General features: G+C 38.5%; 1 protein-coding gene across 6 annotated transcripts in view; it reads right to left on the bottom strand.

The window, feature by feature from the left end:
- Window positions 1–15132, bottom strand: part of INPP4B (inositol polyphosphate-4-phosphatase type II B) — a 338027-nt gene that overhangs the window by 123862 nt on the left and 199033 nt on the right. For all 6 annotated transcript variants that reach the window (XM_064450242.1, XM_064450240.1, XM_064450243.1 and 3 more), the window contains 2 exons: window positions 5126–5176; window positions 1622–1701 (listed from right to left, as the gene is read on the bottom strand). In XM_064450242.1, coding sequence (XP_064306312.1) covers window positions 1622–1701; window positions 5126–5176 — 131 coding nt within the window. The remainder of the gene's footprint in view (window positions 1–1621; window positions 1702–5125; window positions 5177–15132) is intronic.

The raw sequence follows: 15132 nt of genomic DNA on the forward strand, positions 1-15132 counted from the left end.
CATAGAAGACTAAAGATATTAATTAAAAGCAGATCTGAAAAAGCTTAGAGGTTCAGCTGAAACTAACCTGGCAATCTGTCACCTGTTGATTATTAGTTATCCATCTGAACTTTTTGTTTACGTATTAGATGGGTTAGATACAGAATACATATTCTTTTCAAACTTCCCTGAAACTTTATGTTCTGTCACTTATTATGGCACCATCAGAGGCATTCTATCAAATCAAGTTTTCAATATGTCAACCAGAGAGGCAAAGTTTGTCCCAAAGAACTTGAAACAACTTGAAATTCTGTAAGAACAGACTCTTACAAACACTAAGTTGGTATTTGTTTATTTGTTTATCTAGCCATACATTTCCATAGAGAGTAGTCAGGTCACATTTTATCTGATTGGTTTTCTTTGCTAGAAAACAAAGTTCTTGTTAAGCATGACATTTTCTGTGTTTGGGAGAAATTGAATTAAGGCATTTTGTTAACTTTGCCCTGTAAACTACACACACGTATGCAACTATTGTTGTTATGATAGGAAGGCAGGTGCAGTAATAAAACCAAAATACTTCAAGAAGTTTCAATTTCAAAAAAATGCAGCATCCTTGACATAGTGGCAGTACCACAACAGTGTTAAATTGGTTGTAATATGGGCCTTCAGCCACATCAAGGCTGGCTTCATGTGCACAGGATAAAGAATGAAACACAACTTTTCTACATCACCTGTGTACCTCCCAGGCAGAACATATACCAGCGTCTCAGTTTTCCTAGTCACAGCTTCTTTTCTCCCAAAATTTTGCCCATATAGAAACATGGTGAGTTTGGGCAGTTGCTCTGTGATGCTTATCTGTACATACCCGGTAATCCCAAGCAAGCCTCCACTGTGCTTGCAAAAATCAGCTCAACAAAATCCCTGCACTATACAAAGTCCAATGAATTAATTCTGAAAATCACAGCCTAAAAGGTTTCCCCTAACCTTCAAAAAGTTTTGATTTGTATCTTGATTCATCTTAAGCCATGCAAGTCAGTACCAGGGGTGGAAACTGACTTTTTTCTCTTCAGTGAACAGCTTTAGGAAATATCTGTTCATCCCAGCCCTAGTTTTTGAACACTGCCTCTGACTCTCCTGCAACTCTGTACCCCGTGTCACTAATTAGAGTTGTACAACACCCCTGCATTGCCACTATGTAATGAGTTTAGGAAACTGCAGCCAGTTTCATATGAGAGAAGCCTTGAGTCATTAGGTCCACCATCTTTAAATATGCCTAGTAGCCAAACCGGCAAGCTGTACAGCATTAATTCTTTAAACCACACTCATCAAATGAAACTGTGAACCTCATGCTCCTTTCTAAAGGAAGCTTTGAAAGAACATCCCCTACTTCAAGGTCCCTGCTATTCTCCCATATGTTACCGTCCCAAAAAATTACAAACCTTTTCTAATCTGACACATGGCAAGCTCCAGCTTAAAGAACTGGTATTTTATTTTGACTTTGTGCATGGTAGAAATACAAGCACTTGAAGTTGACATCTAATATACCTGAAGTAATACGGAGCTTCACACACAGTCAAGCAGCAATCATCAAATGCCATGGGTGATTAATTCAACATGGTTTGCAAAAGAGGAAGACACTTACCTGAGAGTAAGAGTCAACTGTTGCTCCTTTGACTTTATCAAGTCTCCTACTCTGAAAGTTGTACAGCCCAGGAAGCTTCGCTACAAAACAAAGCAGAAAGAAAAGATAACATCTCTATTAATATTTTAGGGTTTAATTGTTACTTTTTTTGGTCTGACACTTTGAAATCTTTCTTTGGTACCTAGAAAAATATTACATTCCAATAACCTAGTCTGACACACTATCCAGTAGAAAATTTTAATACATCTAGAGCATGATTATGAGCAAATTGGTAAACTCTGGTTTTATGGGCAGGAGCCTCTGTCTTTCATTAAGAACAGTGTGACAACCTGACAAAAGACAGGTTGTAAAATGTACAGGCACTGGAAAATTTCTGTTCAGTACAAGCATTTGCATTTTACATCATCTTCTTTCTATATTTCTAGTTTCTAGATTACAAGAAATGCTAAGCCTTCAGTGTTTTACCAAAGTTGTTCTTGCTATGGTGTTTCCTCAAGCCTTAGGCACTACCATCTATGTATTCCCAACATGAATGTACCTGCTGAGAAGGTATTTTTACATCGAGTTCTGTGCAAGTTTAGTAGTAGAAATTTTGCATCCATCTAGTTTATGCAGCATTTGTAAGTTCTTGTTTCTTCCTCTTCCATTGTAAGGTGGACCTCTTCATTGCAGCACAAGCACAGAGAAATGTCTAATGGAACTGGAAGACCTAAAGTTAAATTAAGCTACACGACTATCTTTTCCTTCTATCAAAATCACCTGCAATGCATCATCAAGAAAATAGTGCGAAGAGGAAAACAAATTAATCCTCTTTTGCTTTTGGTTATTTTTTACCCTCTGATCATATCCTGCTACATATTGCTCAAAATCGTATTTGGGCACCCTGGCCAACAGTAGCATTCTTGCCCTGGGAACAATAGAAAAGAAAGTAACAGTCTACAGCCATCTTCTACCCATTTAACTTTCAAATATAAAACTCAATATCACTTGCTCTGAAAAAATTATATTGAGATCATAAGATTACATTGAATTTTTGGAAAAAAAAAAACAAAGTACACAAAGTCTGTTTTTATTACATTATACTAATTTTAGTCTACTGTTGGAATGGCAAAGTAAAATTCCAGGGTAAATTATACATGCTCTTGGATGCAAAATTCAAGAAGAATCAAGTTGCTCAGAGTCAACACAGGCTACATGCGGAGAGCAACTTTCCCCTTCAGGGAAAAAGAAAAGATAATTTGTTGCTACTGAGAAGTGTAACTTCCTCTGGTTAAAAAAAAAAAAAAAACAACCCACACAAAAAAAAACCACCAAAAAAACCCGTAAGCCTGCTTTCTTTCAGGAAGGCCAGCCAAATATTGAGTATTTGAATGCTAACAATAAAGCTCTACACTAAGATAGGTTTTCTTGCATACAAAATGTACAGTTCAAATCATAGTTGTCAATTTAGGTAAGCACCAACACTGGTCTCCAATTGGGAAAACTAAGTAATCAGTTATGGCCCATTTCTATCAATAATATAGGCTTAGATTTCCTGTGCTTTGGTTTGCACTTGAGCAGCAAAGGAGAAAAGATACAAGCTGAGACTCTAGGGAAGGTTGGGAAAACACTGGATTTGGGAAGTGCTGAAGAGGAAGTAAGGAAGAAAAAAGGCCTATGCCTATAGGAAACATATAGAGAAAAAGGCCATAGCCATACAAGCAGAGACTGCGGTTAGTTTTCAGTGCCAAAATGAAACATGTACTTTTACAAGAAATACATCCAGGTGAGACACAGGGTGATGCACAGCCTTGCTAGAGTGAACACACAGATAGTCCTGTCTTCCATTAGATCAGTCAGCGTGACTGTTTCTTCACTAAAACCCTATGTTGGCACGATTAGCTCAGGTCAGTTATCTTCTTAGAGGAGCATATCCTTCTTGGTACGAGAACACATTCTGCAGCACAGTGTCTGTATAACAGCCTTTATTTTGGCATTTCATGGCATTTGAGTGCCTGTATTTGCAACCTTACCATTTGGAAAGGGGGAGAGGCATATTTGGAATGAAACTGTACAGGTTGGGCCACTTGTGGCTTCTTTCTGCAGTATTATTTAACTATAAATCTATTTAAGAACCCTAATTCAGAGTCCTCATATGATCAGGGCTAAGAAGCAATTACACTGCTCCCTTATACAATCTAGGATTTTCTGTCATTGTACCCACTAACTGTCTCCAAGTGTCGTATCTAGTTCTCCAGGCTTATGAAATTAAAGCTGAATGATTTTATGGGCTTAAAAAATTCTACTTATTAGTTTCATAATCTTATGCTTATTTAGAATAAAATTTTATTTGCCTGACAATGCAATTAGGAGCTATACTGAAAATTAAATAAAATTGTGAATGATCCCATGACCCAAATGAAGGGAGTTATGTTAATGTTCAAGTGGTCTAATTTCAAATAATGCTGAAGAATACTTCTTCCATACTGATTTAGATACAAATAGTCTACCCTGGGGCCTGAACTGGCAGTCTACAAACAAGTCTAACTTTGCACATGTGACTTGAAGAGGCTTGAAAAGTAGGCTTTAAAAAGAACTGCTGCTGTAATGCTAATTACAGAGTAAAGCTCCTCTGTAATTTTGCTAGTGGGGTACTTATGATTATAAAACTTAAGATATGTGCCTTGAGTAATTTGATGAATAATCTCAGCTAGCCGAAGAGAAAAGTCTCTATAATAGCTATACGAAAAGTTGAAACACACTGATTATTTCTCTAAGATTGAACTTGCTGCTGAGCTACACATTTTTCAAACACTAGCCGAAGTCCTGGAAACCATGCCAAGGAAGCCCTGGTAATGCAGTAGTCAACACCTTAGGCTAAAAATTTAAAAATCCAGTCACTTTAAATGTTTGCAGACTGAAGTCTGATACTTGCACTAGATGGTGTTTGGTGTTTTATTCAGCTCTAGCAGGTCCAACATCTCCCACCCCCATGAAGTGTCCATATTATCTGTGAGGTTCTAGCTTTTTCAGACCCAGAAATGGCATCCCAATACCTTTGGTGTAAGTTCTACAGACCTACACAGAAAAACAAGTCTTCCATATGTCACCAGTGCCTTTTCTTAAAGTGAACCCGAAGGCAACTTCTACAGCAGAACCTTTCATACTCTGAACATGAAAACCAGAAGGTGACAGGCCAGGCTTATTGAGGCAATGCAATTCCAAGCTCTCAATCTCATCCAAATTGCTTGTATGACAGTAGCAGGAAGTCTAAATAGCTGTGCTTGTCTCAGGATAATTTCAGTTGAAAAGGATTTTCAAGAAATATGTGAATGGGATTACATCAATCACAGACTAAGACTCCTGCGTTGATTTTTTTTTAATTCATTTAACCCAACTTCTGCTATTAAAAAAAGCTTGCCAGCTCCTGTTACCAGTTAGGCAGAACATCATTTCTCTTCATCGGGTGCCTGTGTCTGCTGATGAGGTGAAAAAAAATATGATTAATGAAAAAAAGTTGCTTACTCCAACATCTGCTCTTGGCTCCTTGTGATCAGGTAGGACATTGGTGCGGACCTGAGGAAAGAAGAAAAAATAAAAAAGGCAAATGAAACATTATTGTTTTGCTGTTACTTTTCAATAAGAATGAGAGAAGTGGTCATATATTTTTTCCTCACACTTTCTACATTTTGGAGATAAATGTATATATATATATATAATTTAATAAAAATTAATTAATAATTTAAGCACAGTATCTTCTGGCTCCTGTGGAGAAAAGTCTCTCACCACTACCCATTTACCATTCTCAGCTTTCCTGATTCTCTAAAGGGAGAAAATCAGACTCTTTGGCTCTAACTTGATTGCCAGAATTCTTCATCTAGATTGTTTTCAACCACAAGTGAAACAACGAAGTACATAAAAAAGTATTTTCTCCAAAAAAGTATTTGCCTTTGCAGGCTGATCGGCAACAGACTTCCTGATCCCGTCTCATACAATGTATGGCCCTTCCTCCTCCTACCACTTCCTGAGCATCTTTGAGGTAACAAATATTTGTAGGCATTCACAGAAGGAAAGTCCCTGTACCTGCTTTCATTTCACAAGAAAAAGTATGGGACAGCCTGACTTCCTCTTCTGTATTTCCCAACATCTGGTACAGATTTATTTTTTTTTTTTTGGGGGGGGGGGGGGGGGAGGTGGGGGGGGCTGGGTTTAGTGTCTATATAATTTTATTGTTGAATGTTGTTTGAGAACAGAGAACTGATTAAACAGTAAAAATGGGACAGAAAAAGTGTAAGTAAACCTCTGTAACACCCCTCTAACATGGTCTGCCTGAGCCAAAACAGGCTATATGATTAGCTTGCTGGTAAAAGGATGCCAGCTTCAGCAACACACAAGGGAGGCATGTACTGAGCATTCACATCTGTTCGATTACCTAGCCTAAATAACAGATATCCATTTACAGCACAGGCCCCCAGGGACAAATGATTGGCTTGATTTCAAAGTAAAACTCACACTCATTTTGCAAATCTGTCAGCATTTTGTCCCATGCCCTCAAATGTGTTCCTCAATTCTTTTATTCTAGCTGCAACTTAGTACAGAAAAAGAAAAATGTCCTTTAAAACAAAGATATTTTTACTTGTCTGTTTGTTATCCTAAATACACGCTGACGTTAGAAAGGGCCAACCAAAAAATCTGCTACAGCGACATGACAAAGTAGAACTATACCTTTTCTCAGTCAGCTCTTATCCCTTGATTCTCTAGAGTGAGAACAATTTTTTTTTCCACAAAAGCCTGAAGATAGTAAAGAAATGCTATAATTAATTTAATGAGGGCCAGCATACTTTAGAAATCTGTGGGAGTCCTCATTTGGATGTAATTTTACATTTGGATTTTTTCCACTAACACAACATTAGTAACTCCGAGGCATTTGGCTTTCAACACAACACTAGTACAAAATTTTCAACACAAAATTAGTATCTAAAATTTACCTGTAAATATTTCAAGTCACAAATGAAAATAAAACTAGCGATATTTCCTTGATGGCGATACCTGCCTTAACCTTTTCAGGGCTGGAGAAATAAATTACAGCGGATGTGGTTCTCAAAAGAAAGAAAGGGTATCAATGTCAGGCCAAAAATTCTACGCCATTTTAAGATGCTAAAACGCTGTTCTGCATGTGAGCCTCCAACAGGTAACATCTGGCCCAACGTGGATGTGAGGTATTTCCATTTTCTAATTATTATGGATATTTATTCAAGAAACGTGAACAAATAATTTAAGAATGAACCATCCTCTTCATCATTATTTATAGGAAGATGCATTTGTAACCCAGAAGCAGTTCAGCCAGTATTTTAAAACATATGTAATAGTTTTTGAATTATATTAAGGTGTGTTCTAAAGCAAGACAAAGCCCAAGTATCTTTTATCCTTACTGAAATCAATGGTATCAAACATACGTTTAGAATCATAAAATATTCATTCTTTCTTTTGCTGGATAAAGTCTCAGTTCAGGAGAACTTATTTCTGTTTCTCTGACCCAGCAGAGAGCAGAAAGGGATGTCAAGACCTGACCAACCTACAGCATAAGTCTTCCATCTAACAAATGCACATTTTGTAATTCCAAATGAAGTTTAATAAGGAAAAAATTTCTGTGGCTTGTTTGTCATTCCAAGCTCAATTTCATTAGTGGCACAACGAAAGTAGTAGAAGTAGGATCCACAAACTCCAGATTTCAGTTCTAAAATAATTTTTGGTTCAGCTACATGGTTTTTTATTTGTTTGTTTGTGTTCATTTGGTTTTAACCACTTTACAATCAGTAGTCATAAAGCAAAATGTACGTAAATAGTGCGTTTGGTGGGACTGGCATTAGACTGCGCCTCTCTTCTCTCTGAAATAGATTTCTTTTGAAAAGAAACTGGATTTTTTGATCCAAGTGTGTTCAAATATTTTCTTTTTAGAAACAGTTTTAAAATATGCATTAAAAAGAAAGGTCATATATGTGTATGTAAATACATATATTGGAGCTATGATAGTCAGGCCCCTTTCATGTTGTCTATTGGTTGAGTTCCCAAACAAACTTAAACTCTTAGAATACTGCAGTTATCAGAGCCCCATTACGCAATGCCCACACAGGCCCAGGCAAGCACCATTACAAACACAAAGTCATACAGTTCATAACAAAATACAAAACCTAAGAAACAACTCAGCTCTAGAACCAATCCACAAAATGAACCTGGGAAGGGCAGGGGGGAGCGGGGAAGGAGAGAAAGAGAAAGTATTTGAAAGAGCAAATATTCTCCCAGTACATTACAAGATTAAAACAGCTGCTGTACTTTTGAAAACCTTGTCATAAACCAACTTTTCCCTAATGGCCCCAATAGTATTCTAAAAAGACTACAAAATATAAAATCTATCTTTTTGTTTGTATTTAATCTCGAGCATTCGTTATTGTGTTAGAACTTCAGTTTTGTCATTATTTGCTCTAGGTTTTCCTGAGCAAAATGCAAACCTTTGAATGGTGAGTTTATTCAGAATTGGGGTAAAACCGAACTCCCCTGGAATAATACGTATTACAGCCTTGCCTTCCCAGACAAGAGATGTGTGAAGAGATCAAAAAAGTAAGCAAGAAAGGCAGCTTGTAACCTAGGTCAAACGCAAAATGTTAACAACATGCATTCCTTCCAGTGATTTAGTTTGTAAAATAATACAGCTATCTTGTATACGCCACAGCGCATCGTGCCAGAAAGAACACCAGTGCACTGGAGTAGACGCTCATGATATATTTTGTTTTCTTTAAATCTCATATAGAATATGCCATGAGTAGCTATCCTTATACCTTCTAGTGCATTTATCACAGATGTATCTAAGTGTCAAATTTCTCTAAGCATAAATGCCAAATTCATCTTTAATTAACTGTCCTTTAGTATAAAGCAGTTTTATATGATTAAAAAGAACATTTCTTTCAGTCATTCATGGCAGTCTAAGACTCATTCACACACACTGTCAAAGTTCAGAAGACTGAATCATTATCATTACTGAAACTTCTGTGCCTGCTCTTAATTAAAGCCTTTGCATTTCAGTTTATGATCAAAGGCCATGTTCAGAAGGCACTTAAGTTTCGCAAAGAAATAATGCTAGATCCTTTTCTCAGTTACTCTAGATTTACCTCATCAAATCACCGGTGGCTTCCAATGACTTCCCAGCCTTTGGCTCTATTCTGTCACTGCTGTTAGATGCTCTCGCCATCTCACAATAACTAGGTACACACCACACCAGGCAAAATATAGGATAAGAGAGACTACTGAAAGAAGTCACAGAAAAATTGACTTACACTCTTTCAATACAGCACCTTCCAGGAAGTCATTCACAATTTCACTCCCTCACTATAACTCCGGCAGTGGTATCAGAACACAACACACAATTTTACCTTTACATTACCTGGAGGTGCTCTGGGACCATGACCATCTGCACCTTTCCTTCCCCCACAGGCCCTTTTGCACAGAAGGTGATCACTGAACTCCGCTAATACAACCACCACAACTCCACAGAGAGCTGCTATGGACAGTCAGCCCCCACCCTCAGTGCCACCACCTGCCTGCCAGCCATGCGGCACCACCCGTCAGAGTCAGGGAGTAACTATTTTTCTTGTAACTTTTCAGTCAAAGAAGTTATAGCTTCATGTATATGTGCTGGATGAGCTGAAAACGCTGAAATTGTTACTAGGTTCTGCAACAATATTGATCAGTTTTTATAGGACAGATCCCATTCCAGTATGTGCAGCAAATTCTTTTTTAGAAGACGATATTGATGAGATGCTGTACATTTACCAGCTATTTATTTTCATCATATAGATTAACAATTTGCTAAATAGTTCAATCAACATAGCGTAGTCAGCAAAGTAAAACACTTCCATCGATACTTTGTTGGAGACCTGCTTATTAGATGGAGCACAACGTTAATATAGTCATGTTCCAACGTTTAGTGCGTAATTATTTCTAAGGGTCCATACAAAGCAAGAAAGTCTTTTCCCAATAGGCATGCATGTGGTATTGCAAGGATACAGTTCCAATGGAAAAGTTGCTATCCAGAGACATAAACCAATGTTAAAATTAAATATGAAAACAAATAAAGGGAACATATGCTATATCACATTTACTGCAATGCTTTTCTAGTTATATATTACATATTATGCTTACTATATATTTTAATAAAATATAAAATTAAGAGCAGAAAATATTATGCGTTTATATATATATTTCCATACTATCTATAATAGAGAAGTATTGCTATCTATATAAGGGAAAATATCCCTATCTATAGGGAAGTACTACTATCTATAGTATATGTATGCCCCTATTATTTGCTGTATACCAAGAGACAGTTTCAGCTGTTTATTTATCTGAAAGGGTCAAATAGCAGGGCAGGCATATCTGCGTACAGTTGGATACTACTTATAGGCAGTGTTTGACTGTGACTCTCCTGCAGAGTGTGGAGTCAGAATCATTCATCTGTGCAGCACTGAGACTATGCACTACCTCCAGGCACGCTTTTCAAGAAATAATGTGAGGAAAATACAAAATATGAACTTCTCGGTCTCTAAGAATCGTCATAAACTGCTTTTCTTTCCAGCTTCTGTAGAACCGAATACCCGTCTCTTCTCTGTGTAGGCTGCATCTTTGTGTACTTTCTAGAGAAGAGTATCAACACAGGGTACAAGATAAGCATTATGAGATCCCTCTGAGCAAAGACTGAAGTTAACAGAATTTAACAGCTCATCTAGGTGTAAAACTAGGTCTATGAATAACGAGTAGAAAACAAAAAAAAAAAGTCTTGAGTATTTGATTACGCACACAGTTTTGTTTGGGGTTTGGTTGGTTGGTTTTGTTCGGTTGGGAGTTTTTTGTTTGTTTACAGCTTGGGCATATAATCAGAACTGCCTTCAAAAAACTGAAATCCACAGTTCAGATATAACAGAGTACTTAGGAGCTCTCTCTGGGTTGAGTGCATCACGGAAAAACATGCCACCTCCAACATCCGAATAGAAGCTGGAATAGACGAAGTAACAGAAAAATCTATACATCATGAGTGCTTTGGAACATGCTACAGAGAGTCAGATCAGATCCACCGAGGCTTAACAACTCAGCGTAACAGCCAGCCGTACCGGAGCTGTACTGCCTGTCCCTGTGCCTCTACACAAAACAGTGCTGACCATACCCATGCAACGGCCCACTGTAGCTCAGGTTCCACAAGGAGGTTACAGCTTGGGTACAGGGCCCAACTCGGCACGGCTCAGCGTCAGCTGCTGACACTCACTCTGCAAATTACCAAACACAACTAAGAACTGACTGTTCTGAAGATGTGATAGGAGGAAAACAGGCAGCCCGTGCCAGTGATCTTTCCCCCACAAAGCACTAAGATCCTATACACAGTTTCTTCCCCAGTACGCTCCAAAACTGAAATGCACGAAGCTGAAAATTACACGTTTGAAACACAGTTATAACAACCTCCCTATGTCTAGGTCTATTCTCTTCCACAGCTACTCGTATGATAAATAACTAACATGTGAAGGCAAAGTCCTAAGTTTGATTTATCTCTTCGAGTCATTGTAATATGAAAAAGCTGTCAAATCTATCCATATAAATCTAAATAATCTTTAATATGTTTTCAGTGTATGCAATGAAAAAAATGGAAGGAAGAAACTGTTTGTTTACCTTGTTAATGTAGTACACAGCATGAGCACTAGATTCAAGTTTTTTAACCTATTTGAAGCAGCGCTTTTTTTTTCCACTGAGAAAGATCTGTCCACTGTAAGGTTATGTGAGAGGTTAAAAGTGACAAAGAAAAATGGTCTTTATAAATTAGATATAATTAAAATTTGAGTCTTAGCATCATTAAAAATAGATGCTCTTCTGCTACTAGTAATTAATTTGCTCTTTATCAAAACTTGGGGTACAGATACTCCACCAGTATCAGTTGCTGCAGTACACTGCTTTTCAGGGAAAAGAAAGAGCCATGAATTGCTGCACCCAGTTAACTCTCAGCTAAGATTTAATGCAGACCTATGCTGCAAAGCATTCCTGTTTTGCATGATGAGATCATCGTCACTCCCCTGGCGAACAGCTGCCAGCAAAAGATGACCTTTGCACTGTGGTTTCAGTGCCCACAGTTTGCACCCAGGAAGAAACACCTACACGTGATGGTTCAAGCATTACAGCAGCCTGAAACACCATCCGTTCTCAGCTGCAACGTGTCCAGCCGCGACAGGGAAGCGACACAGCACTCGCCTGCTCGGAGTCCCCACAGCGGTAAGTGCTGACTGACAGAGGCAGCATTGCATTGCTGTTTGGTTGGTTGCTTATCAGCCAGCTTTTTTTTTTTTTTTTTTTTGAAGGAGTTGCAAAATTCAAAAACATTTAATTTTTGCAATCATTATAATGGCCACTGGTACCAAAATGCTGAAATACAGGCTCTTCCCTCCATCTCTCAGTTCTTTTAAACAAAGCCTAAGCACGTGAAGAAGCTTTCTATAATCTTGTATAGGTACTGAATATTCCAGGCACTTCCTCAGTTATAATATTTATATAATATATCATAACATCATAACATCCTTAGTCATTACAATCAACCAGTAAGCCACTTGCTCCCCCCCACCCAATTTCTGGGATTCACCCATTTAAAGTCTGTTGCATACTGGGAACAATCCACAAAATCTGATGAGTAAAAAATCACATCACAAAGTGCTTGGGATGCCTGCTCTTCCCTGCTTGCTTTTGCTGTGAAAGAAAAGTCACAGAAGGCAAATTCTAGCTTCTGTCAGCAAGCTACTGATGGAGCATTCCTAAGCTTTTCTTGGCTATTCATTTGTATGGGCCAGCCAACAGGGAGTTTTTACTTGCTCAAATCCGAATATCTTAGGCTGGTTACTACAATTCCACTACCCAAAGATCACTGAGACAGACTCCACAATCCAAAAAAAGGCAGCAGTTAACTGCATCCAGGGAAACCCGGATGTTCTGACAAATTACATCCCAAAGAATACTCGCTCCAGAATGATTATGAAAATAGGGTGTAGAACTACATACATAGGCTTTTCTCTCACACTTTTTCTCACCACGCCTCTCCCCCTCTGCATCTAGCTGTGCATCCCACTTGAGCAAAACATGACTGATCTGGCAATCTCTTGGCCTGCCTGTTTGAGCATCTTGCTCCCCTGAAGCAGTGGACTACAACTGGAGTGTCCAAGCTGGAGTTTCAGGGGAAAATGCCTTCCTAGACTGAAAGTATTCACACTGCTCACAGGGCCTGAGGCAGCTGGATAGGAGGAGGGAAAAAAAACAAAACAATTGCTCATTTCCATATGAGTATCAGAGAACCTCTGCCAAAAAAACATGCTAGAGAAGCCAAGGAAAGAACTTGTACTCTAACCACTTATTTCAGGGGACACTTGAGAGGACATAAGCCAAGGGTGGTGAAAAGCACATAGAGTTGTCAGATGAACAGCCAGTCACCACAGCCTCTCTTCAGTGTGTGACACACAACATCAGTTAAGGCAAATATTGCTGGACTGATCAGATGACGAACTCAATGGCAGTATAAAATTACTGGAACACAATCTTCTGCATCAAAATTTAAGTAAATATTGCACTATGACTCTGAATATCTTGACAAAATGAATTGAAACTCCTGTTTTTTCTTTAATGAAGAAACAGTCTGGTTTTGGATATGCTAAAATCTGTGTTTCATAATTTTTATCTATTACCATAAAAGTTGCATTAAGTTCTTCAGAAATCTTATTATAAGTTAAACATGACACTGTTTACACTGATGAGCCAGTTACTAGAAACAAAGTTTATACTTGCATCTAGTATGGGTATTTCCAACACTCCCAGTTCCTCAACAGGTTGCAGCATTTACTCACATGGCAGAAGGTTATTCGCAAATTAAACACAGAAAAAAAATCTTGCTGCCTTAAACAAGTCCAGACTTTTCAATACTCTGTACGAAATATCTCTCAGCCTTCTGACTCATGAGAGCAGCTAAAAACAAGAACTCAGAATTTAAAACGCTCTGCAGCTCTAGCAGTCATGTCCCCAGTGTGCATCCTCCACCTAAGTTCCCTCTGGAAGCTGGTATTATCCCTCTGCCAATACCTGAATGCATTGCCTGCTGGGAGCCTAAAGTTCAGTACTTGGAATTAGTTATTTTTATGGGAGGGACAGAACTGACCATCAGCTCCCACAGAAGCAGAAAATTGTCATAAGATTACCGAAAAAGAAAGCTGAAGATTTTATCCCCTGCCTCCCTTTTAAGTTAACTTTTTAATGTGAGTTTTTAAAGTGAATATTTCAGAGCACTTCTGCTCAGCCAGTCAGTCCCGACCTTCATTTCCCACTGGGTGTCTCCCTCAGGGAATTCCAGCCATGCATTTTCCCAGAGTTATTGCTACACACAGCTGCAGCAGTAGCACCACCAGAAAGAACTTTTGTGAAGACTTAAAATGAATAATATCATTTCCCTAAAGTCTGTGCCATGTTTACAAGCAGTGCCCATCTGTCAGCATTCTGGACATCCATAAGAGATTTTGAGAGAAGCTGAGAAAGCTGCTTCAGCTTTACCATATGAAAGAATATGAGTACTCATTTTCTGACTAACCCCACTCTCCTCAAAAGCAGTCCTAACAGTTTGAAAGGCAGTCAAGAGCCTGATATTTTAATAAAAAGAACTATCAGCAACACAGAGCCGTAAGAACCTCCAGATCATTTGTTTCAATACTTTACTGTCATGGACACCGCATAATAAAACCCCTTCACACATTTTTGAACTACACCTTGAAATTATTTGAATCTCTTCTCCCACCCTTCTGACAGGAAGGTCATTCCAAAAAAAATGATTGCTGTAATAGTTCAGAGTAATTTTCTAATTTGCAGCCCAGCATTATTCATGGAAAGTTTATACTCATTTGCTCTTCTGCCAACACGGTCTTTTAGCTAAGTAATTATTTTCTGTTCCTCATACCTGTCTCCTGATGTATTCACAAGAAAGGAATCATATGCCCTCTCATACTTTATTTCATTAGGATAATAAGCCAAGCTTTTCCAATACACCGTCATACAACAGGCTCTCCATTCCCCAGATCACCCTATCTGTTCCAGTCTTAATTCATCTTTCTTGAACGTGAACGATAACATTACTGACAGCTTTCCAGAAAAGGCCTAACCTGTGCATATTGAATGTAGTGCTCTGGATTCACCCGGGAATCCTGTGCGCCTCTCTCCGCTGCATTAGATCAGCTGCTCAGTCACGCTTCGATCAGCTAATTTACCTGCATTGTCCTTCGCGTAATTTATTTCCGATGCATGAAGTCTTAGTTCATCCAAAAAGTTCACATTAGTAGAAAATACAGGGCCACGTACTTGGAGATTACTGTTTTTCATTCCATTTCTATTATTCTAGACTGAGTGCCTTGAAGCAGCTCTGTGGGTAGAGTCCTGTCAGCTGGCAACCCCTTTTCCCTTAGGAGACCGAGAGCTTT

The sequence above is a fragment of the Phalacrocorax carbo genome, chromosome 4, assembly GCF_963921805.1.
Source record: "Phalacrocorax carbo chromosome 4, bPhaCar2.1, whole genome shotgun sequence".
Classification (NCBI taxonomy): domain Eukaryota; kingdom Metazoa; phylum Chordata; class Aves; order Suliformes; family Phalacrocoracidae; genus Phalacrocorax; species Phalacrocorax carbo.